This window comes from Sus scrofa, chromosome 6, assembly GCF_000003025.6.
Source record: "Sus scrofa isolate TJ Tabasco breed Duroc chromosome 6, Sscrofa11.1, whole genome shotgun sequence".
In the NCBI taxonomy this organism is placed as follows: Eukaryota; Metazoa; Chordata; class Mammalia; order Artiodactyla; family Suidae; genus Sus; species Sus scrofa.
In genome coordinates, this window is record NC_010448.4 from 167,886,238 (window position 1) to 167,909,448 (window position 23,211).

A 23,211-nucleotide genomic window follows, 5' to 3' on the forward strand; every position below is an offset into this window, starting at 1 on the left:
GGCTGCTGGGACGGAGGTCGCGCAGGAGAAGAGGGTGAGACATGTGGCTTTATTAGAAAAGTAAAAAAAAAAAAAGACAGCACAAAAAAAACCGAGCTGATGCGGTGGTCCTCACCGGATGCCTTGGTGGATGAGGCTGCTTTTGGCTGCGCTGGCCTTCTCCCGCTCCCGCCGCCGTGCAGGGTCCAGCTCAAAGCAGCGCCACAGCCGCAGGGTCTCATCTGCTGCTGCTGATGCCACTGTGGCCCCGTCTGGGCTCATGGTCAGACTCAGGACCCGGGCTGTGTGACCTGGGCCACGAGGAGGGAACAGGTGAGAGCAGTACACACCAAGGTGGGTGGCCACACAGCCCTCCGCCTTTGAGAGCTACCACCTCTTTTGGGGGGTTGTTTGCTATTACGATAATTAACAGTTTACCCACTATCAACGTCATCCTTGCAGGGTACAGTGCATTGATTTTTGGCATATTCACACATTATGCAACCATCACAGCGGCAAGTCCAGAACATTTCCATCACCCCGTAAAGAAAGCCGCTCCTCCTCACCCTCCTCACAGCCCGCCAAGCAGTAATCGCTTTCCACGCTCTGCTTTCGCCGCTTCTGGACATTCCATAGGAGTGGTCACACGATGTGTGCCCCTCGTGTCTGGCTTCTGTCACTTAGCACCTACCTTTCAGCTCAGCCACCTTGGCCATGGTGGGGTACTTCCAAATAACCAGCTGGTTCTGGGCAAAGCCATGGCCTGAAATGAGCTCCTTGTAGTGGGGAGACCAGAGAATGGAGCACACCTGTGGAGAGGGCATGATGTGGGCATGACATGAAACCAGCCCTACTCAGATCAGAACCAGGTCCAGGCTGGTGGTGCCAGGCACCTCACCAGGTGCCACGGACTTAGACTTGAATGAGGTAGGCCTCACAAAAGCCTTTTGAGTTTGAACTTGGTTATTTTACAGATCAGGCAGAAGGAAGTTTAGCAAGTTGCCTAAGGTCACATGCCAGTTAAGTTAGGAGGGGATGGAGCCAGAATTTGAACTCTGGCTCCAGAGCCCAAGTCTAGAGTGGAGGCTGCATGCGCTGGGCGGGGGTGGGGGGAGGGGGGTGGGGTGTTGGGGGGAAAGGGGTGCGGAGGAGGGAAGCGTCAGGGCTCGCAGAGAGACCCACCAGCGAATGGATTTGGCTTACACGCCGTGGGGCCAGGGAGCCCTCGCAGGGTCTAAGGAAGACAGAAGCAGACCCCACTCAGACCAGTGGGTAGACAGACTGGGAGAGAGAAGAATGCTGAGACCTGTGCTGTGAGCCTGCTCCGGGAAGAAAGAAGGATGAGGCCGAGGGGAGGGACACGAGTGGCTGAGGGTCTCAGGAAACCCAATGCGGCCTGGGGACGAGGACAGTGGAAGACGCTAGGTAGGTTTTTCAGGTTCTGAGCAGCGCCCTTCGCACTCGACGCAGGAGGAGGGGGAGCACATTCCAGGAGGCAAAGGGGGGAGAAGTAAGTGTCATGTGGGACACGTCAGTGTGGAGCCACCTATAGGACACGGGGTTAGAGAGAAGCGGCCTGCGGCCTGTTGGAAACGCGGTTCTGGAGCGTCTGAGAGCCAAGTCAGAGGTTTGGAAGTCATCAGGGTATAACACTGGTGAAGCCGCTGGAGGGTTCGTGGTTGCCCAGGAAGACTATCCAGAATAACAAGGCATCTGGGGGAGTTCCCTTTGCGGCCCAGCGCTTAAGGAACCTGACTAGGATCCATGAGGATGTGGGTTTGATCCTTGGCTTCGCTCCGTGGGCTAAGGATCCGGCATTGCCGTGAGCTGTGGTGTAGGTTGCAGACGCCGCGTGGATCCGCGTTGCTGTGGCTGTGGGGCAGGCTGGCAGCTACGGCTCCGATGAGACCCCTGGCCTGGGAGCTTCCATATGCCGTAAGTGTGGCCCTAAAAAGCAAAAAAAAAAAAAAAAAAAAAAAGAGGGCATCTGGGACTGGGAGGCTGGGATAGGGAAGACTACCTGGGAATGGGCGTCCACGGCACTCAGACAGGCCCCAGAGCAGACGTTCCAGATTCGAATGTGTCGATCACTGGTGCCCCCTCCAGTTGCCAGGACATTGGACTGCCAGGGACACCAAGCTACAGCCTAGGTGGGAGAAAGGCAGGGTCAGCAGGTACTAGAGTTGGACAAGGAGCTCAGGGGTCACAGATTAACCCAGTGCGATCCCTCCCGCCCAGATCCCCTTAATGTCCCCAGGTTACGGGTGAGAGTCTGCAGAGCCCCAGCCCAGCCCTCTCACCTTGACAGCTCCTTGGTGCTGCGTGAATGTCTGCAGAGGAACCCAGCCACCCTCTCCAGGAGCACTAGGCCACACATTGACCAAGTTATCGTTGCCACCACTGGCTAGATGTCGACCGTCTGGGGCCCAGCGCAGCCCACACACTTCCTGGCTGTGGCCACTCAGTGTGGCCACATGGTGTTCTGCCACCCGAACATCATGGTGGTGGATGTGGCCGGAACGTGAGCCACTGCAGGAAGGGGAGAAAGGAATCAGGCCCAACACTGCCAGCAGGCCAGAGCTGCTTCCGTTCAGAGGCGTCCAGTTTGGCGAGAGTGGGCCAAAATAGTGGACGGATTTCACAAGAGACTGGCAAAACCCCACTGACCTGGACAGGATGTAGCTGTTCCAACAGAGGGAGCCCACTCGGGCAGAATGACTGGTCATGTTTCGAAGCCGTTTCTGCTGTTGCACATCCCAGAGCTACAGAGAGACCCCATTAGGATCAGAGATTAGGACTGGTGGGCAAGCGGCTGGGTCTGGGGGTCAACAGAGCTGCAGCACGGGGACAGATCTCACCTGGACCTCAGCACTGCTGGTGCCCACAGCCAGGTAGTTGCCCTCTTTGATCCAGGCCACAGAAGACACATAGTCCCCAGGCTGCTCCATCTGCAGCAGCTGCAGGATGTCACCAGAGCTGGCACTCCACAAGTACACGCTGTTGTCCAAGGCCACAGCCAGTACGTTCCCAGAGCTCCAGTCCACCAGGTTCAGGTCTGCCAGAGGGGGAAAGGAAGAGCCTGCGTCCCAGGGCCCTCTTTCTTATCCAGCGAGCAAGGGGAAGGCTGCACTCACAGTAGTCGTTGCGGATTTCAGGGGCATCCAGGATCCGGTCCGGCAGGGAAGGGATGTATCGGCAGGTCTTCCTGCTGGACCCGGGCGTGGCCTTCTGGCTGTAGAGTACTTTCAGTCTGTTCTGGTAACCTGTGGCAACAGAGTGGCTCTAGACACCTCCCCCTGCCCCTGGCCAGGAGGGCCAGAGCAGCCTCTCCCCTCCTCTGTCTCAGGTGGGAAGGGTGGCCAGCCACCTCAGCTCCCCGGAGCCCTGGGGTTGGAAGGACTGGACACCTCCCTCCAAGAGCTGAGAGCTCCGGGTCTTTACCCTCTGGGGCGTTCTGTGGTTTTCCACTGAGCCGGAGGATCTTGGCTTCCTCCACGTCAAAACCGTTCAGGTTCAGAGCCCAGGCCTTCTGATGTTCCTGGCACAGAAGGGTGGTGCTGAGGCAGGGCGGCCGCGTCCAGGAGGCACAGAGCCGTTTCCCGCCTTAAGCCCCTCCGCCGCATACCTTCTTGGTGGGCGTCTGGCTGTTGTCGGGCTGGTTCTCCTTGCTCAGGAGGAAGCTGGCCACCTCCATCTGGGAGGCACTGCGGTGGGGGATATAGCGATCGCCGCCAGGCTTGCTGGGAGTGGTCTGCATCTTGGAGTTGGATTTGCCTGGGGCGGCAAGGGGGAAGCCAGACGGTCCGACCGGGCTCCCGCGGGAGCAGGCACGAAGCTGCTCTCAGCCCTTTCCTCTCCCGCCCTCGACCCGCCGCCCCCGCCTCACCCGGCGTTCGGCCGGGGGTCCTGCCGGCGCTGTGGGATCGGTTGGCGGCCCGCATGGGCGAGGGGGCCGGCCCCGCGGCTTCCTTCGCTTTGCGCTGCCAGCGCGCGGGAGGTGCATTGGGGATGGGCGCATCCAGCTGCAGCAGGGAGTGCAGGTCGCTCTCGAACACGAACTGGGCCATGGGAGCGGCTGGAAGGGGAGGGGTGCTTGAGGCGGCCGCCCGCGAGCCCCAGGGAGACGCGACCGTGCTCGGCGACGGCCGACCACGCAGGGCCAGCCCTGCCGCAGCCTCTCCGGGCCCGGCACCCCAGCCGCCACCCTACCCCTGCCCCCTCGACGCAGCCGCCTCTCACCGTCCGCGCAGAACAGGCTCCGATCCCGGACCGGCCTCGGCAACGCTGACTTCGGCGTCTTAAACTCTCCGCTCCGAGCATTGATTGGTTCCTTCAAAACCCAACCGTCGCAACCGTCGCCCTCGCCCATTGGCCTCCGGGGCGTAGGGGGCGGGCCTTCCGGGGGAACGTTGAGATCTCACGGGAGTCCCGGAGCGGAGCGGGATTTGAAGGGTGAGAGACAGGCGGAGGCGGGTCGGGAGACCCGGCGTCGGGGGGCGGGGCGGGGCGGGGCTGGGCTCCCCGCGTTCCGCAGTCGCTTCCATTCATTCCTCCGCCTCCCCGCACCCGCCCTTCGCGCTTAAACCCGGCTTGCGGATCTCCTCCTGGATGCGTAAGTGCAGACGTCGGAAGGACCTGGAGCCCTGGAGCTGCTTAGAGGTTGTAGGCAGCGCACCGCCGGCCGGCGGGCAGAGGGGAGCGGGCAGGGCACGGAGAGGAGCGAGGAGTGGACTGAGAACGTGTAGATGCAGAAGGGCGGCCGGAGCGTCCACTGTTTGCTTCGTGCCGGCGGGGAGACCGCTGGGAAGGAAGTAGTGCATGTTTCTGGTTTTAAAAAGTTGTTTTGTTTGTTACCGTTTTACAAACAAGGAAAATGAGGCTTAAAAAGTGGTCCATTTCCGTAGGTCAGGGAAAAGGATCAGGATTCAGGATTGGACGGCTCTGTGAGGGAAACCGTGCCTTCCCCCCACGGGGCTTGAGAGGCGCCAGGGATTTTAGCGACCCCCTAGTCTAATCTGCGCATGGTGCACCCTGGTCTTCCCAGCCACACACCCATGTGTGATGAAGACCTCGAGGCTCCGGAAGGGATGTGTCCGAGGTCGCATGTTGGTGGGAGTCCAGATGCTCCAATACAGACTTGAATGGATTGCGTGATAGGCTTAGAAGCAACAGCAGTAAGAAATAATGAGGGTTATCATTGACGGGCCCTCTGCTGACGGCTGTGTTTACATCAACCTTCCGTCCAGTAAGGCGGAGAGATACTTCATCCCCTTTTTACAAAAAAAGAAATGGGGTCAGGAAGAGGTTAGAAACTTGCCCTAAGGCAAACAGCCACTAACAGCAAGTAGTGGAGCCCAAGTATCCGACTAACCCAAGCAATCTAACCATAAGCTACACCGTCCCAGAGAGAGGCTAGAAAAATCACCTTTTCCATCATTAGCCTAAGCACAACTCTGATGATGACAGAGATCATTTGGGGGCTCTTAACCCAAACTTAATATCGTTATTATCTTTGATTTTGAAGCATTCATGTTGTCTATTTCCCATTACCTTGGAAAACAAGGAGTTAAGTGTCCTAGGACTGGAAATGGGGATTCGTAGACACTAGAGAACACAGGAGTCAGGTTGGCCAGGGCCTTACTTTTTTTTTTTTTTTTCTTCCTCTTTTCTTTTGAGGGCTGCACCTGCAGCATATGGAAGTTCCCAGGTTAGGGGTTGAATCAAAACTACAGCTGCTGGCCTGTGCCACAGCCACTGCAATGCCAGCTCACAGCCACATCTGTGACCTACACCGCAGCTTGTAGCACCGCCAGATGCTTAACCCACTGAGCGAGGCCAGGGATCAAACCCGCATCCTCATGGATGCTAGTTGGGTTCCTAACCTGCTGAGCCACAATGGGAATTCTCAGGGACTTAAATGTTAAGCTAAGGAGTTTGGATTTTATTTGCCAGGCCTTGTAGAATCAGTGAGGGAAGGGTCAAAGCAAACATTTCTTTTTTTTTTCTTTCTTTTTTTTTTTTTTTTTGTCTTTTTGCCATTTCTTGGGCTGCTTCTGCGGCATATGGAGGTTCCCAGGCTAGGGGTTGAATCGGAGCCGTAGCCACCGGCCTACGCCAGAGCCACAGCAACGTGGGATCCGAGCCACATCTGTGACCTACACCACAGCTCATGGCAATGCCGGATCCTTAACCCACTGAGCAAGGCCAGGGATCGAACCCTCAACCTCATGGTTCCTAGTCAGATTCTTTAACCACTGAGCCACGACGGGAACACCCAAACACTTCTGAGGGCGGGACATGGCCAGCAATTTGCAGCTTCTGGAGTAAGTGTAATTGTAGAGGAAGAGAACAATAGGGTAGGACTTCCCTGGTGGCTCAGCAGGTTAAGGATCGGGCATTGTCACTGCTGTGGTGCAGGTTTGATCCCTGGCCCAGGAACTTCCACATGTCAGAGGGTGGCCAAAAAAAGGAGTTGCTGCTGTGGCACAACAGGATCAGAGGTGTCTCTGCAGCACCAGGATGCAGGTGCCGTCCTCAGCCGGGCACAGAGGGTTAAAGGATCCTTTGTTGCCTCAGCTGTGGCTTGGATCTGATCCCCTGGCCCAGGAGCTCCATATGCTTCAGGGTGGCCAAAAAACAAAACAAAAAAGAACAATATGGTAAATAAGGGTATTTGTACATTTAAAAATAAAGGCATAAAAGAAGCCAGTGGCGATTATACTGGCAAGGACCTTGAAGTGGGAGGAATTCTAATAAGATGCCAGATGATCAAGTAGCAGACTACTTGCGTGAGAAATTTGGGAGTGAGAAAGAGGGCAGTGCATGGGAGCTTGGACTGCCAGCCCCAAGATGCCTACGCATGGTTGAAGGAGAAGGCAAGAGAGCCAGGGGAGATGAAAGAGGACGGGCAAGGGCCTGCTGGTAGAACCAGGTGTCTGGATACCTTGCCCAGGAAGAAAGGGGAGAAAACACGGGAAGCCTTTTCCGTCTAGAAAAGATAGATCGCTCCCTCTTAAGCTGGAGGGAAGGAGAACAAGGCTTTAGAGATAGATAATTAAGCGGCTGAGGAGCTGCTTAGATGGGGGAACTCCCACTTGAGGGATCTGAATCTAGGGAAGTAAAGGGCAGAAGGGGCTAAAACAGAGGTGGTATTCAGAGGTCGGAACAGTGATCCAAGTAAGTCACTGAACACCGCATCCTTCCCTGTGCTTGGCATTATGTTAACGTGCTCAGTCCTCATCCTTAGAAATAGTGGAAGAGCAAGACATCCGTTTCTGGAGAGTCAAGGCTAAAGATTTCGAGGCAGGGCGTGAGCAAGGTGTGAGAGGAGTAGACAGACCAGTCTGGAGGCAGCACTGGGTTGGATTTAAGGAGAGAGGTTGGAGGCAGAGACGTTAGGTAGAGACTCGTCGTAGCTCAGTGGGGATGGAGGAGACAGAACTTGGGAAGCGAGAGTGGTCAGGACGTGATGGCGCAGTGGGCATAAAGGGGAGAGATTCCGTGGTTTGGCTCTCGTCCCTAGTCTGGAGTCCCTCAGAGTAGAGTTGGCGCCTTGCTCATGGCTGGGGGAGGAATCACGGAACGTGAGTACCCTGGCTGTCATCCGTTTGTCCCATCCACACCCACTCTCCATCCTTCTCTGCTCTGCCCTGCGCCCTGCGAGGCTGACTCAGAGCCTGCATCGGTGGATTCCCTCAGGCTCTGGTTTCCGTGTATTCCACCAGTGGGAGAATGTTACGTGTTAAATTGTGCCCCCCCCCCATTTTTACGTTGAATACTTAGGCCCCAGTACTTCAGAGAGTCACTCCAGGTATAATTCGCTCCGATGAGATCATTGGGTGGGTCCTGATCCAGTATGACTGGTGTCTTTGCTGAACTTCAATTAAAAAACAAAACCAGGGAGTTCCCACTGAGGCTCAGCTAACAAGCCTGACTAGTATCCAGGAGGATGTGAGTTCAATCCCTGGCCTTGCTCAGTGGGTTAAGGATCCGGCACTGCCATGAGCTGTGCTGTAGGTCACAGACAAGGCTCAGATCCCACATTGCTGTGGCTGTGGCGCAGGCCGGCAGCTATAGCTCTGATTTGACCCCTAACCTGGGGCCTCCGTATGCCACACACGTGGCCCTAAAAAAAAAAAGAAGAAAGAAAAGAAAACAGAAGCAAAAAAATGGATTGTTTAAGCCCCCAAGTTTGTGGTACATGGTTATGGGCAGCCCTAGCAAAATAATACAGAGGAGATCGGGGGGTGGGGGGAGCAGGCAGGAACTTTTACTCCCCTGGCTTGTACCTGCCACATCCTCTTTGCCACAGCTCCTCCAGGCAGCCCCCTCTGTAGCTGCTGTGTCCAGCTCTCATAGCCACTCTCCCCTTGCCCCTTGATACGGAGGGTGGGTGAGGGTACCAGCACCCAGCTGTTGTTAGCCCTGGGATACTGCCCTAGTCCTTGATGGCTTTCTGAAATCCTGCCTCATCTTTATAAATATGCCCTTTATTAAACTCTTATCCAGACACCCAGATTGAGTGTGTCATCTATTTCTGCCAAGACCCTGACTAACATAGTGGGTATGTTTGGAGTCAGCAAAAAATGCCATTTGTTTAAGAATTTGAATGGGTCAGGGGCCTCCGTAATCAGAACGGCCTAAGCACACTTAGCGCCGCACGTGAATGGCATAGAGGATGAGGGAGGTTGGCACTGGAGCTAAGGTGGCATTGTCCAGAAAGATCTCCTTCCTTTAGAAAAACATTTATTGAAGGCCAACTACCATGCACCAAGCACTACTCTAGGTGCCAGCGGGGGTGGGGGGGTTGGGGGGGCGGAAAGTGTGGGGAAAGACAAATAAATCCCAGCCCTTGCCCTCAGGGAGCTCACAATCTAGTAACAGAAGACGGACATGTAAATGGCTACCTGCATAAAGCATTGCAGGTGCTGTGATGGAACCATGAGCTGGAGATAAGAACTTTGGAATGATCAGCATACAGGAAAGGCAATGAGAGTGGGTGGGATTGGAGACAATTAAGAATGGACTCTTGAGACGGCAGTAATTAAGGACTGGACGAAATGCCAAGATAAGCGATTAGGAAGCAATAATTACCATAGTTTAGATGTATTAAATACTTGCTATGTCCTAGTCACTGTGCTTTATTTAGATTATCTCACTAAGTGCTCTTTATAACTTTACGAGGTTCTGTTATCCGTGCTTTACAGATAAGAAAAGTTAAGGCTCAAAGACTTTCAGTTATTTGCTCAAGGTCACACAGCTAGCAAGTGGGAAAGACAGGAATTGAACTTAGCTTTGACACCAGAGTTTATGCTCTTAACTGTTGACATACACAGAGAGGCCTGAGCCAGGAGAGATGGTGAGAGATGGTGAGGTTTGCAGGCCATGCAAAGAGAGAATTTCAAGGAGACACGCACTGCCGCCACGACAGGTGCCAAAAGGGAGATCGAATAAATTGAGGATTAGCAGGATCGTTTTGGATCTCGCGCAATGAGAAGGTTTGAGGCGGAGGTTGCCGCGTAGTTCCATTAGCAGAGTGATGGTCGGAGAACAAATCGAAGGAGTCTGAGGAGCAAATGGGAGTGGAGAAGTGGAGGAGTTTGGCATTAAACAGGAGCGAGAGGGAGTTCCCGTTGTGGCTCAGGGGTAATGAACCTGACTACTAACCCCGAGGATGTGGGTTCGATCCCTGGCCTCACTCAGCAGGTTAAGGATCTGGCGTGGCTGTGGCTGGGGTGGAGGCTGGCAGCTGCAACTCCGACTCGACCCCTAGCCTGGGAACTTCCCTATGCCACACATGCAGCCCTAAAAAAAGCAAAAAGAGAGAGAGAGAAAGGAGGTGAAAGTTAAGAGGCACTTAGTCAAATGAGCCTACTCTGAGGAGAGAGGGTCCTGGATTTTTGTCAGCAGCAGTACTGAAGGCTCAGTGCTCTGAAGCCCAGCTGGGAGAGGAGACACCGGGGAAGGAGGTGAGGTCTGCGATGGCTGTGCTGTTGGGATGGGGTGGGCGGAGAAGGTGGGAAGGACTAGAGGGTTTGGATCTGCCCTGGGTACTGGGAGCCAGGGGCCTGCCAGCAGCTGAGCGGTAGGTAGGAATGGTTGGCGATGTGAGTGGTGCAGTAGGACCCCGCCTCAGCCATGGTGGGCACACAGACAGGGGCAGGGTCCCCAGGCAAGAAGGCTGCCATCCTCGGTAGTCCGTCTGGGCCTGGGAGGAACACAGGGGCAAGGGAGTCTTCTCCGAGGACTTAGGTAGGATTTCAAGGAGGCCGGGTTCCACTTCCTCATAGGCGTCTGAGACTGCAGCCTTGGGCTGGGAGAGATGCAGGCAAAGGGGTCTGGATTAGAGCAGGTCCTCTGGGAGCAGGACCTGGACTGTGCAGGAAAGAGAGCTGGGCTGGACATAGGGCCCAGGGATGGCAGGCTGGTGCACGAGGGCCTCGGAGAGGTGGGGGGCTGGGGCTGGGGCTGGGAGCCAGCTCCAGGGAGGGCTGGTGGGGGCTGGTGGGGAGAGGGGTGCACTCACCGGACTCAGGGCTGCAGCATCCCTGAGGTACTGGCCTAGGACCCGGTGCAGGTCTGGAAGGGAGGGCCACAGCGCATGCCTCAGGCTCCTGGGGGAGAAGGAAAAGAAGGAGACTGAGCTGCGGGCGGGAGTCGGGAGGGGGCAGTGGGGGGGGGGTAAGGCTTGGAGAGGTCCCAGTGCAGTCAGGGCAGTAAAGGAAGGTAGAGGAGCAAAGGAAACCTCAGGTGGTGGAGGGTCAGAAAGGGTGGCTGGGTGTCCGCCAACATTCCTGCCTCGGGCATTCGCACTTTCTGTTCTGTCTGGAACACTCAGTCGTTAGGTTTCTACTCATCCTGACAGAGAGGCCTTACCTGACGAACCTGTCTAAAACAGAACCACTTCCCTTCCCCATCACTCTGTCTCCCGTTCTGCCTATTTTTCTTTACAGCACTCGACTTACTGGGTATTTATTAGAGTATTATTTGTATATGTGTATCTAGTACACATACTAGAATATAAACTCCATGAGAGCAAAGGGTGTATCTGTTTGGTCATTCCCGCATTTCCAGGGTGTAGAACAGTGTCTGGCTTATAAGAGGTGCTCAAGTAATTAGAAGAACAAATGAATGAAGAGAACCGACGGGGCTTTTATTAAGTTACTGAGGAAGGTGGTCCATTTGGGAAGAACACGGATGAAGGTGTGTTGGGGGAAACTCCAATTCTTTAGGCTCCTGTTTCCACATGGAGGGACTTCAGCTGAGCAGTATTTCAAGGCCTCTTCTGACCTCACATCTCTCCAGGGAAGGAGGAGTGATGTGTCGGGTAAACTGTGGAGCAGGAACTGAGTATGCCTGGTTCAGAAGCACCACCTCCCTCTTCTCTTCTCCCCCAACTTTTTTTTTTTTTTTTTGTCTTTTTAAATTTTTTTAGGGTTGCGCCTGCGGCATATGGAGGTTCCCAAGCTAGGGGTTGAATGGAGCTGTGGCCACTGGCCTATGTCACAGCCACAGCCACGCCAGATCCGAGCCTCGTCTGGGACCTACACCACAGCTCACAGCAACGCTGGATCCTTAACCCACTGAGCGAGGCCAGGGATCGAACCTGTGTCCTCATGGATACTCGTCAGATTTATGTCAGCTGCGCCACAACAGGAAGTCCTGCCTCCAACTTTTTTGTTGGATCTGGCTACCTGCAGAGAGGCTACATTCCAGTCTGCTCATATATATGAGCAGATTAAAAGATCAAAGACATGCTCAAGGGGAGATGAGAGCACGGAAGAGGAGCATCTAATCCAGCTTAGGGCCATCAAAAGAGGCCGCCTGGAGGAGGTGCCTTCTGAGCCGAGTCTTCAGGAATTGAGAGATGGTACCAGCCAAAGGACTGAGGTGGCATGGATTCTGTCCTTTGTGTTTACGACTTTCAATGACATTTCTCTGCAGCCTTAGGCTTTCCACATAAACAAGTCATTCATTAATAACATTTATTTAAGGGTGTGCTGTTAGGCAGGCACTGTTTTGAAGGATGACCAAGTAAGGCATAGGGAACACATACAAAGAAAGGAAAGCAGTGAGATGCTTCTGGTACGATGACAGAAGGCTGTACTGGGGCCCAAAGAGAGCAGCCAGTAGGGCAGGGTCAGGGAAGGTTTCCTAGGAGTTGGTGAAGAAAGTTATTTAAAGCTAAATGGGTATTAGTCATCCAGGGAGGATATTCCTGGCAGAGGGGACATTATGCTCAAAGGCCCCGAGCAGTAAAGCTGCTTGACTTGTGGAAGAAATCACCAACAGTTTGGCAAGGCTGATGCACAGGGTGGGTCCAGGATGAAATGCTGGCAGTGGCCAGATTTTGCACAGTCTTGCTTGTCATTCTAGAGTCTGGATTTTATCCTGGGGAGCTAGTAATGAGACTTAGGGAGGCAGAGAGACAAGTTCATGTGTGCATTTTAGAAGATTCTGATGGCTCCCTGCGGAGGGAGCAGGGGCTTGTCTTGGTGAGTTAGGTAAGAGGAAGGGGCTATTGTTTGAACAAGGTTAAGGGGTGGAATAACTGGACCAGCCTGGATGGGGGGGAGGTGCCTGAGTGTCTTGGCTTGGGTGACAGGTGGACGGTAGCCTTGTTATTGAGATGAGGAGCCAGAAGGTGGGGCTGTTTGAGGTGTCCCGTACAGTGGACATGAAAGAGTGTAAGCAGGTGGTGCAAGGAGCAGCTGACCCCGGGTGTGGGCCCGGGTGGGTGTGGATGTGGGGCTGTCCCGAGCGGCGGTCATAAAATGTCCCGGGGAATTCTTTAGAGGCCGCCGGCCCCGCCCGGACTACCGCCCGGTCTCCCGCCTGGCCAGAGCGGTACCTGTAGTGCTCGGGAAACTGCCACCTCAGCAGCAGCAGGCCCAGGAGGGCGCTGAGGCCCAGCACCAGAAGCAGAGCGGTCACCAAGGTGATCCAGGCTAGGGGACAAAGGCAGTTAGACCGCCCCAGGCCGGAGCCCCGCCCAGGCCCCGCCCCCAGCCCCGCCAGGCCCCGCCCCTCGCCGCCCTGGGGCTCAGGGTTTGTCTGCGCAGCCGCGGCCCCTAGAGCTCGAAGCCACGCCCCTCGCTGCGCCGGCGGCCGCCACCCCCCACTCGCGCAGCCGCAGACCGTGTTTTCCCCCCACCCGCCCTTCACCGGTGTCGGAGGCGGTCTCCACCCTCAGCGGGTCGGACCAGGCGCTCCAGGGGCCTTGGAAGGTGGGGCCGTGGAGCCTGGCGCGCAGCTGTATACGGTAGCGGGAGCGCGGGCGCAGCTCCAGCGTCTCTCCTTGGGCCCCGAGAGGTGGCTCCAGCACCTGCGCGGAGGAGAAGCGAGCAGGTGGTCAGGCTCTGGGCCCCGGTGGGCCGGCGCTGGGGACTTGAGAGCTCGGCGTTTGACTCCCCAGGGATGCCCAGGGAGCCTCACTGGCAGAAAACACGCATCCTGACGGGAACTGGGCAGAGAGCACCTCGCCCTCAAGCCTCACCCTGCCTGGCCCGATACACTTGACACACTGACTCATCTACACACAGAACTACCCTCATCCTGACACACGTCCATGCGATACACCCTCTGGCAGAGATCCTGGTGCACACACTGACCAGGTGCACACCAGAACTCCAGGTCGGGCGGTGGAAACCCCAGACACTCAGAGCCGTGTAGACCCGGCCACAGATAACACGCAGTCTGTTGAGGATGCCAGCACTGGGTTAGGTGCCGAGGGTACCAGGACAGATTCCAAGCGGAGGCAACAAACATCGTGTGTATGAGCATGGAGCCATTACTGACTTAATCAGTTAGCAAACATTTGTGAACAGCTTTCGAGATGCTAAGCGCTGGCCTCTGCACGGGGTGGAGCCGGGGGGGAAAGATAAATGAAACACGGTCTGACATGACTCAGGAGGAAAACATCCAAACAAGAAAATAATTAAAGGAAATAGTTAGTGCATTAGTAATGATGTAAGTAAGGTTCTGTGGGAGCATCAGGAAGAGTGCAATGCCGCCCAGGTTGCCGGATGGGAGGTTCCAGAGTGTCCAGTGTATTAAGAGCATGGATGGACTGGCTGGCTGGCTACAGATGAGGCTAAGACAGTGGTAGTAGGGACATCAGGCCTCTGAGTACAATAAACTCAATTTATAAACAGAGGGAAGGGACAAGGGAAATGGGAGGAGTCAAGGATAATTCCAGGTTGGGGTAACTGGGTAAGTGTTGGTGCCATTGGCAGAGACAAGGAACAGGAGAAGTAAGTGTGAGGAAGAAATCCTGTGTGGTTCTATTTTATTAAGTTCAACAACAGCCAACACTTATCAGTGGGAGTGTTGGAACAGCGATTACCTTGGAGGGTGTGCGTGTGTGACTAGGGGCACCAGGCCCTTCCTAGGTTCTGGCTGGAAATAACCTGTGTCTTGATGTGCTTCATGGTTACATGGGTGTGTACTCGTGCGCAAATCAATCAATTGTGTGTTTAAGGTTTGTGTACTTGATGTAACTTATCCCGCAGTAAAAAAAAGTAGAATAACTTTGAGGAGGAAGAGGAGTACAGTTTTGGATATATTGTGTCTGAAATGCCCTGGAGAGCTTTTAGGTAGAGCTGTCGGATAAGAAGTTGTATCTACATGTGGTAAATGAGAGTAAAAGTAGAGAAAGAAACTTAATATTTAATGGCTGTTGAGTACCTTCTGTCTCCCAGGCAGTGTGCTATTTATATCTTTAATGTTTACTGTAACCCTAGCAAGTACGTAGCACCAGTGAGAAAACTGAGATCTCAGAAGTTTGGGTAATTCCCTTAAGGTCTTGAAGTTCCTTTCCTAATGGGTATTGAAATGATAAAGTTGGGGTGGTTCATGTACAGTCATTGAAACCGTGGAGTCGGAGCACCCACCGAGGGAGAGCATATGTATTTCTTTAGAGGGAACAAGAGTCTAGTAGGGAACTGTAGGAAGCACAGCCTATTCCGGAAGAGTGGAAAAGGAGGAGGAGCCGGGAAAGAGTGAGGAGGTTCAGTCTGAGAGGAGGTCTGAGAATCAGGAGAGACTGATGGCCCCCAAACAAAGGGAAGATAAAGGTTTGAATTGGAGTCGTGGGCAACAGACGTCAAAGAGAGATTAGATCACATAAACAGAGATAAAGAGCCCAGACGGAGATACAGGGACACCTTCCCTCCTGATAGGCCGTAATAGTCTGAGGCTGAGGTCTGTTTCTCCACTGTACCTTCCAGTCCTGATGGCCTTCTCTGATGTATCGGAGCTGATAGCAGGTCTCTTGGGCTGCCCAGGATGATGGGTGCTGCCATGCCACTTCCAGCTGCCCGCTGGAGACCTCCCTCCAGTGGAAGTTTGGAGTGGGGATGAGCACTGCAGGGATGTCAGCAGGGACTGGCCTAAGCCCATCTGCGCATGAGGCGTCATGTCACCAGGGCCATGGGCCAGAAGTAGCAGAGTTGGTGATCCTGGGCATGGGGTCAGACGTGGCAGGGGTGGGCGCTATGTGGGAGGAGAAGGAAAGAACGTTCTTACCAGCCTGGTGGATCCAGAAAGGGGAGCCCAGGTAGCTGTGAACAGCACCCTGGGCTGTGGTCACCTCCACGAGGATGTGAATAACACTGTCATTTCGTGACTTGAAGTGGCAGCGGGAGAGCCGGGAGGGCTGTGGTCCTGGATTTTGGTCCTCCTCTTCGCACTTCTCCCAGATGGGGTCCCTAAAAATCAGCCCCGTAGAGTCTTTGAATCCGGCCAGTCTCAGAGCCTAATTCTGCTATTTCCCATCCTACAGGGGACTGGATTATAATCCAACTCCTCTCTTGCATGAACCTCCAGGGCTTTCTGTCTTCATGTCAAAATGAGCAAGATGAGATGTGAAGATACCACGGGCTATAGAGTTCATGTCTTATCGGCATGTAACTCTGGGCTAATTACTTGAGTTTGATTTACCTCTGCCCCAGTTTCCTCATTTGTGATTTTTCTTTGGCTGCCGAGTGCAGCAGCTGAATGTGGGATCTCAGGTCCCGGACCAGGCAGGGATTGAACCTGGGCTGCGGTGATGGAAGTGCAGAGTCCTAAGCACTAGACTGCCGGGGAACTCCTGAAATGTGTTAACATAACAATACCTGCTTCGAACAGGTTGGTTACAAAGATGAAAGGTTTCCTCTTTCTGGAGGGAAGGTCTTCATGTTTTTAATCTGTTTTCACTAGGCAGTCCTCTTAGCCACCGCTATGTGTTATTTACTAAGAGGGTGTTATGACAGCCTTCTAACGGGCTTTTCTGCTCCCATTTTCACCACTTTCTGTAATCTGTTCTCCACACAGCAACCCGAATTTAGATCCAAAGTGTTGATCTGATAACAGCCAGAATAGAAGACAGATCTGTCCGTTTATTTGGATCTTTACTCCTGCTGCGTTAGCATTAGATGAAGGCAACTTTCTAACTGATGATCCTGCTTCCACTCTTACTCCTTCTTAATTGCACAGAGAAATACCTTTTTAAAATGTACATCATCTCATTGCTCTCTTTCGCTTAAAACCCATCAAGGGTTCCCCGTACGTACCTACCGCTTGGCATAAAATCCAGGCTCCATATCAGGCCCTGCAGGACTTTGAATGGTTTATAGTTCCTCCCAGCCTCGCCATTCTCATCTCCTACAGTTCTCACACCCTTCATCCCCGGGGCCTCCTCCCTGTGCTGCAACACCAGATGCGTTGTCTTTGCATCTCACCTTGCCCGATGGCCCTGCCTCCAGAGCTCACCTGCCTCCTTCCTCCTTGCTGCTTGGGTCTCAGCTCACCTGTCACCTCCTCAGCAAAGCTTTCTCTGACCACTCAGTCTAAATTAGCACCCGTTCCCCCATCCTCCCACTTAGTCGCTATCCTATAATCTTGTTCCTTTATTTCTTGACTTGCTTGTCACCTGCTCTTCCCCTCCCCCAACTAAAATATAAGCTCCAACAAAGGTGTAAGCTTTTCTCTTTTGTCCCTCTATCCCCAGTGCCTGTACCTCGTCCCTTCGATAACGGTTTATTGAACGAATAAATCATGTCCCTTCCCGATTATAAGCCCTAAATGGCGAGCTATTACTAAAATTATTGATCATTTTATGTATTTGTTCAACAAAGAGTCAATATTATGTGCCAGGCACTGCGATAGGGCCAACGAATACGTAAAGGAGTAATTTTCAAGGAACTCTCATTTCAGTGGGCAAGGCAGAAAAACAAACGGATGGGATTTTTCTGCGGTGTGCACAGGCTGGCTTGAAATTATCAAGGAGGATCATCTAACCCAGCCTGGGAAGGTCAGAGGACAGTTCCTGTACAAGGCAGTGGGTAGACTGAGGCTTGGACTATAAATAGGACAGGCACAGGGAACAAACACAGGCTTGTGCACAGATAAGAGATGCGGTGCTTTGAGGGAGATTCTGAGGGGTGCAGAATGCTTTCCATACAGAGGGCCTGGTGGTGACGGCAAATGGAAGACAGCAGACCAAGGTCATGGGTGCCTTACTGCCTTTTTAAGAAGCTTGCCCTTAATTTTGCAGTAATGACGGAGACATTTCAGGATTTCAAATGGGGACCTGTCGTGATTAGCTTTGTACTTTGGTCCCTCTGCGGTTTGTAGGAAAGGACTGTGAAGGGGACTAGAAGCAGAGACATTTACTAGGACACTGTTATGGTATTTCACGTGCAAAGGACGCGTGGGATTGTGGCGGTGGGGGCAGAGGGAGCTGGACGGACTCCAGTGATGCCGAAGAGGCAGAAAGGACAAGTGTTTCCGACTGGAGGTGGAGGGGGAGACATGGCAGAGGTCCAGGGTGGACACCTGAGCTGGCGGCGGGATGGACAAGAAGAGGAGGAGCAGGTCTCAGAAGGGGAAACGATGGCTTCAGCTTTGCTACTCTTTGATCCTTCATGGCACCTCCGTACCATGGAAATCGGTCACTAAAAAGAACGAGTTACGTCTTTTTGTAATGATCTCCTAGACATATTTTTGAGTAGAAATATGTTAAATCATATATATAATGCAACCCAATTTACACTGAAAATTAAATATTGTGTATAGACATGTAAATGCGTAGAAAAACTGGAGGAATACATTGAAAACTGTTAGTGGTTTTTTTCATTATTCATTCATTCAACATTCTTTTAAGTGAGCATCTACTGTGTGCCAGGAACTGTGGTAGGTAAGAATACATGGGTGAGTAGAAGCAGATGCTGACTAATTTTTTTTTTGGTCACACCCGCAGCGCACGGAATTTCCTGTGCCAGCATGCCATACCAGTGACCCAAGCCGCAACAGTGACAACACCAGATCCTTAACCCACTAGGCCGCCAGGGAACTCCAAACAGACACTGACTTTGCCCTCATGGATTATGTATAGTCAAGATCAGCCTTTCTCAACTGGAGCTCTGACAGGGAATTTTACCGGCTATCAAATAACCACATAAAATATAAAAGAAAATCATAGCTATAGTAAGTATTTAAGAATGGCACAACAAGGATACATAATAGTGCCATCACCTAAGGAGGAAGGTCAGGGGAGGGTTCCCTGAGGAGCTGACATTTGAGTTGTGCTCTAAAGGATAAACAGAAGTTAAGTAAAGACAGGAGAGCTGGGTAAACAGCACGTGCAAAGGCCCAGAGGCAGGAGGGAATATGGCAGGTAGGAGGGAAGCAAAGAAGGCCAGTACCGGAGCTCAGAACACAAAAGGCAGCAGAGTGCAAGAGGAAGCTGAAGGCATTGGTAGGGCTGAGCAATCGAGCACAGTATGAGGCCATGATCGAGTTCTTCTCTTTGTCCTGAAGTCACCGGAAGCTATCGATCTTGGAAGAGATTTAAGCAGGGAATGTTGTATTTATTTTTGCATGTTAAAAAGTCCCTCCGGAGTTCCGTCGTGGCGCGGCGCAGTGGTTAACGAATCTGACTAGGAACCATGAGGTTGTGGGTTCGATCCCTGGCCTTGCTCAGTGGGTTAAGGATCCGGCGTTGCCGTGAGCTGTGGTGTGGGTCGCAGACGCGGCTTGGATCCCGCGTGGCTGTGGCTCTGGTGTAGGCCAGTGGCTACAGCTCTGATTCGACCCCTAGCCTGGGAACCTCCATATGCCGCGGGAGCGGCCCAAGAAATGGCAAAAAGACAAAAAAAAAAAAAAAAAAAAAAAGTCCCTCCAGCTCCTGTGTGGCGTGTGTTTTGGAGGATCCCAGAAGGGATCCGTTAACTAGTCTTCTCGGTAGCCTAAGCGAGCGATGACGATGGCGTATACCAGGGTAAGGGTATACATACTTATGCTAGTGGTGAACAAATGCGGATTAACAAGCCTTGGTTATATGCTTGATAAGAAGGAGGTGCCAGATCAGTGAGGTGTTTAGTGGAGGTTCTTGAAGGCCAGGCCAAGTTTTGTTTGGATCTGCTATAGAGGGCAAAAAGTCGCAGCATATGTTTGAGAAGGGGAAGGCCATGCAAAGTTCGAGTTTAACAGAGGTCAGTGTGTCAGCAGCATGGACAATTGGAGGTGGGTGAGAATGGCAGCTGTCGTGGTGTTCTAGGTGACATGATTAAGGGTGAATTAAACCAAGGCCTTTCCAGGGGGTGTGAAGAGACACTGGAACGGGAAATACCCACTGGAGGCTGAGTACACGGAGGCCCTTTTGTCCTGGGGACAAGGCAGGGGGGTGAGGCCGACCCAAATCCATCTCTCCCCTCTTTCTGCACAGTTGTGCTTCTCCCCCATGACGTCACGCTCCAGCAGCCGTTCAGTCCTCACCTGTCTCTGGGACAGCACCGCGTCCTGCTGTGGTAGAAGAAGCCCTGGGAGCTAGCATGGTCCTGTTGCTGCCACTGACAGGTAACATTCTTCAGGTCCAAGGTGAAGCACTGCAGGCCGATTTCCACTGGGGTCGGAGAAGGAAATGCCATCAGAGCCCGTGTGCTCCTCCTCTGTAAGGTGTCCCGGTCATCTTTACACACATAGCTGGGGACACGCACTCCTGTTCTCTCGTCCCTCCCTGAGCATAGCTCACTCTGTCCAGTGGCAGATTCGAGGTCATCAGGAAGGACCACGAGCTTCCACATCCAGCCCAGGCCTCTCTAGACACCTTTTCGCTGTCCTCCGCATCGCCCCACCCCTTCGCTGACTCACCTGCATCCTCAGGCAGGTCCACGGTTACAGGCAGGGACCAGGATCCCCAGGAGCCATGGAGGGAGACCCCGTCAGGTTGGCTGCGTAGCTGGAGCCAGTAGGAGTTACCAGGCTGGAGCCCTGAGATGAGGCAGCGTCCACCCTTCACTGTCAGAGAGGGGGCCTTGGGAGAAGAACCCCAGCCTCAGAATCTAGGTCGGCCTCTCAGTCAAGAGAGCCTCCATCTCTTGTATCTGAAGCCCCACAACGTGTGTGGAGTGACCCCCGGTTCCTCACTGGATAAGATGCACACAGACTGGGGTCCAGGTCAGTGGGTTTCAGTGCCGTCCAGGGCTTTTCAGGGAGATTCCCATTAACCTGGGGGCCTGAAGCTCTCAATTTTGTTGTTATGAATGACCCAAAGTAACACGGCTCCTGCGAGCTAATCAGAGCCCCTACTGACTCTCAAAGGACCAGCTCAGTCCAGAATCCCCCAAAGTACGGCCTGTCCTTTCTGGGGGCACAACTGGGGATAGGAAATAGGAGGTGGAGCAGAGGAAGGCCAAGATACTTCTCTAGTTGGGGAGGTCTGCTCTGGTCCGTCCTGTCGGAGCATCATGGGCTGAGCACAGGGAGGCCGGTCCAGAGCTGGGGCTGAGTTTGGTCTCTGCAGAGCTGGGCAGCAGGTTTCTGTGGACAGCAGCTGCGTGACTGTGGGGCCCGTGGCGTTCCTGGCATCCTTGGGGCCATAGCGGAGTTCATGCCTCAGAAATTCACTGAATTCAGGAGCTGGGGCCTCCCAGCTGATCTGAAGTTCCCCTGGCTGGCTCCCACCCTTGGCCTTGATGAGACTGGGAGGAGCTGGCAGGCCTGAGGGCGAGACAGGGCACATCAGAACTCCTTGAGTGCCTCAGTCTACGTTCCACCCGTGGGCGGTAAGAGAGCGCTGCTGGGGGCTGGGTTGAGGGCAGCTGCTGCGGTGGGGGCAGGGAGGCTCTTTAGCCTATTGTTCTTTCCTCAGGACCTCACCGCAGGGGTGGGAGGTCCTGTGCTCCCCAAGAGCAGGGACCTCGCCATCTGTGCATCCTTGTCAGCTAGCATGGTGCCCGGCACATGGTGAGTGTTCTGTAACCAGTGGATGAGTGAGGAAATGAACAGGTTAGCCATGGGAGGGCGAGTCTGGTGTGAAATGAAGTCTAGCTCTAGATGCTGAGGCTGAGAGGAACGAGACGAGGGCCCTGGGGTGCCTCTGGGGTCTGGTAGTGGACAGCATCCTTGCTGTCGTGAAAGAGCACAGAGCAGTCTGGTCCTGGGAGCTGGCCTGGGGGCAGCAAGCGGAGGGGCCGGAATGACAGGAGGATGGCCCTTACCCACGCTGTCCACGAAGAGCTCCCGCTGGGACAGAGTCTGGTTCCGAAGCACGTTCTTCACCCAAAGGTGCAGCTGAGAGAAGAGGCGCACTTCATCCTGGGCTGGAAACTGGCACACATATCGGGTTCCGAAGGGCAGCACACGCTGGGAACTCAGGGGGCAGGCACGGGGCTTCTCCCTGTGGGCACAGAAGGAGTCCCGCCTACCTACAGGGCCCGAGGACTGGGTCTGTTTCCTTTACCACCATTTTTCTTCTCAGGGCCTGGGAAGGATGGGGTGGGATTGGGGGTTGTGTCGGGGCGTGAGCTGAGCATCTCCAAAGCACATCTGCTCATGAAGTGGCTACTTAGGGCGTGTCCTTGGAGTGGTTCTCTGATAGGGCCAAAGGCAGGGAAGCTGCTGGAACGGGGCTCCGCGGAGGGGCGTCCAGGACCAATACAAGGGAGCTGCGTGTGCATGACATACCCGTAGGCTAGGCGGTGTGTACGGTACAGCACATACCCTGGGTAGGCGTACAGCAGCTGATAGATTCCACTGGGCGCTGCCTCTTCCGCATCCCAGAAGCAAGTGAGGTCCTCAAATGTTCGAGAGAAACATTTCAGAGACTCTGAGTCCGAGGCCAGCAAGGAGGCATCTGAGGAACAGCTGGAGCGTCGGGCTCTGGGTCCTCCCGGGCGTGTTTGTGGGCAAGGGCAGGGGACCAGCGGGAGCCTCCCACCTTGCACCCCTCCCAGGGCTCCCTCGGCCTGGGTATCGGTGATCGCCCCCTCCACACACCTCACCTTGGCTGGTGACTTGCACCAGGTGTTGGGGGGCCGGGAGGAGGCAGGAGATGACCACCGAGAGGGCCCAGAAGGGCATCTTCTCCGGCAGAGTGAGCCTGCCTTAGCCCATCCTCCCTTCAGGAAGCCGGGCCCCAGTCCCCTCCCGGGCCAGCCCCTCAGGTTCCTGTCAGATACAGCCCCACGTCCTGTCCCTGTCCCTGCCCCTGTGGGGCCCATCCAGACCACACAGGGGCCGGGGGCCAGGGGCGGGGGTGGGTGGGAGTGGGCAGGAGGGTAGGAGGAATTCAGAAGAGAGGATACAGGCCTTTAGGTGGGAGGAAGATGGGGGTCACACTTCTGATCAGGTACCAAACGCAGAGTAAGCTTGTGTGTGTCCGTGTCCCGCGTGGTGGAGGGCATGTGGTGAGCCCGGGTTGCACACTGAGTGCTCACGTGTGCTGCCACGCGTGAAGCCCTTGATGTAGCCTTGACTCCGCTAATCCTACAATAGTCTTATTCTCTCCATTGCAGTGATGAGCCAACTGAGATGCGGAGAAATTAAAGGTTTGCCTAAGATGACACACCTGCTCCGAGGTGAAACTCAAGACATTAAGCTTTAGAACCCAAGTGCGTCACGAGCCCCCCAGTGCTGCTGGAAGGTGTAGTGTGCAGAGACGTGACTGTCTGCCTCGCACCCGGACAAATGGTGGCAGTTTCTGCCGTAATGGGTTCTATAACCTCGTGCACACAGAAACACACTCTCCCTGGAACCGTCCCCCCACGTGGGCCCTCCGCTGCGGGACCTCCACCACTGCCTGTCACCCTTTGCTACTCAGTGTGGTCCTCGGAGCAGCAGCAGCAGCGGCATCACCTGGGAGCTTCTTAGAAAGACAGAACGTGGGCCCCGCCCCAGACCTCCTGACACAGAATCTGCACTGTCTCCGAGTCCCCAGATGCTGCGAATACATCTTAAGGTTTTGGACGC

General features: G+C 54.2%; 2 protein-coding genes and 1 long non-coding RNA gene across 5 annotated transcripts; 1 reads left to right on the forward strand and 2 right to left on the reverse strand.

Moving 5' to 3' along the window:
- CDC20 (cell division cycle 20) lies at positions 29-4,350 on the reverse strand. 3 transcript variants are annotated; one of them, XM_021093551.1, is made up of 12 exons: positions 4,219-4,350; positions 3,866-4,054; positions 3,605-3,753; positions 3,421-3,517; positions 3,114-3,242; positions 2,838-3,034; positions 2,647-2,741; positions 2,280-2,508; positions 2,000-2,125; positions 1,183-1,298; positions 671-788; positions 29-290 (listed from the first exon to the last, which is right to left on the reverse strand). In XM_021093551.1, the coding sequence occupies exons 1-11, from the start codon at positions 4,346-4,348 to the stop codon at positions 674-676; spliced, it is 1,572 nt and encodes a 523-aa protein (XP_020949210.1). In that variant the 5' UTR covers positions 4,349-4,350; the 3' UTR covers positions 29-290; positions 671-673.
- On the forward strand, positions 4,440-23,208 carry LOC102158889. The gene is made up of 3 exons (XR_002345238.1): positions 4,440-4,591; positions 19,688-19,818; positions 22,758-23,208. It is a non-coding gene; the product is annotated as an uncharacterized LOC102158889 (long non-coding RNA).
- On the reverse strand, positions 9,954-22,751 carry MPL (MPL proto-oncogene, thrombopoietin receptor). The gene is given in 13 exon segments (XM_013999453.2): positions 9,954-10,117; positions 10,120-10,291; positions 10,505-10,592; positions 12,830-12,926; positions 13,144-13,303; positions 15,200-15,342; positions 15,505-15,686; positions 19,738-19,864; positions 20,113-20,275; positions 20,663-20,961; positions 21,462-21,640; positions 21,964-22,096; positions 22,245-22,751. Coding segments are annotated over 13 exon segments (1,935 nt in total). The 5' UTR covers positions 22,324-22,751; the 3' UTR covers positions 9,954-10,004.

Bases quoted from the DNA above. Each gene is read 5' to 3' on its own strand.
- CDC20 (XM_021093549.1), bottom strand. From the start codon at position 4,348: ATGGGCGAGGGCGACGGTTGCGACGGTTGGGTTTTGAAGGAACCAATC. The intron at 4,055-4,218 runs GTGAGAGGCGGC...CTCCCCTTCCAG, and splicing joins GAGCCTGTTCTGCGCGGACG to CCGCTCCCATGGCCCAGTTC. The intron at 3,035-3,113 runs GTGAGTGCAGCC...CCCCTCTGGCAG, and splicing joins TGAAATCCGCAACGACTACT to ACCTGAACCTGGTGGACTGG.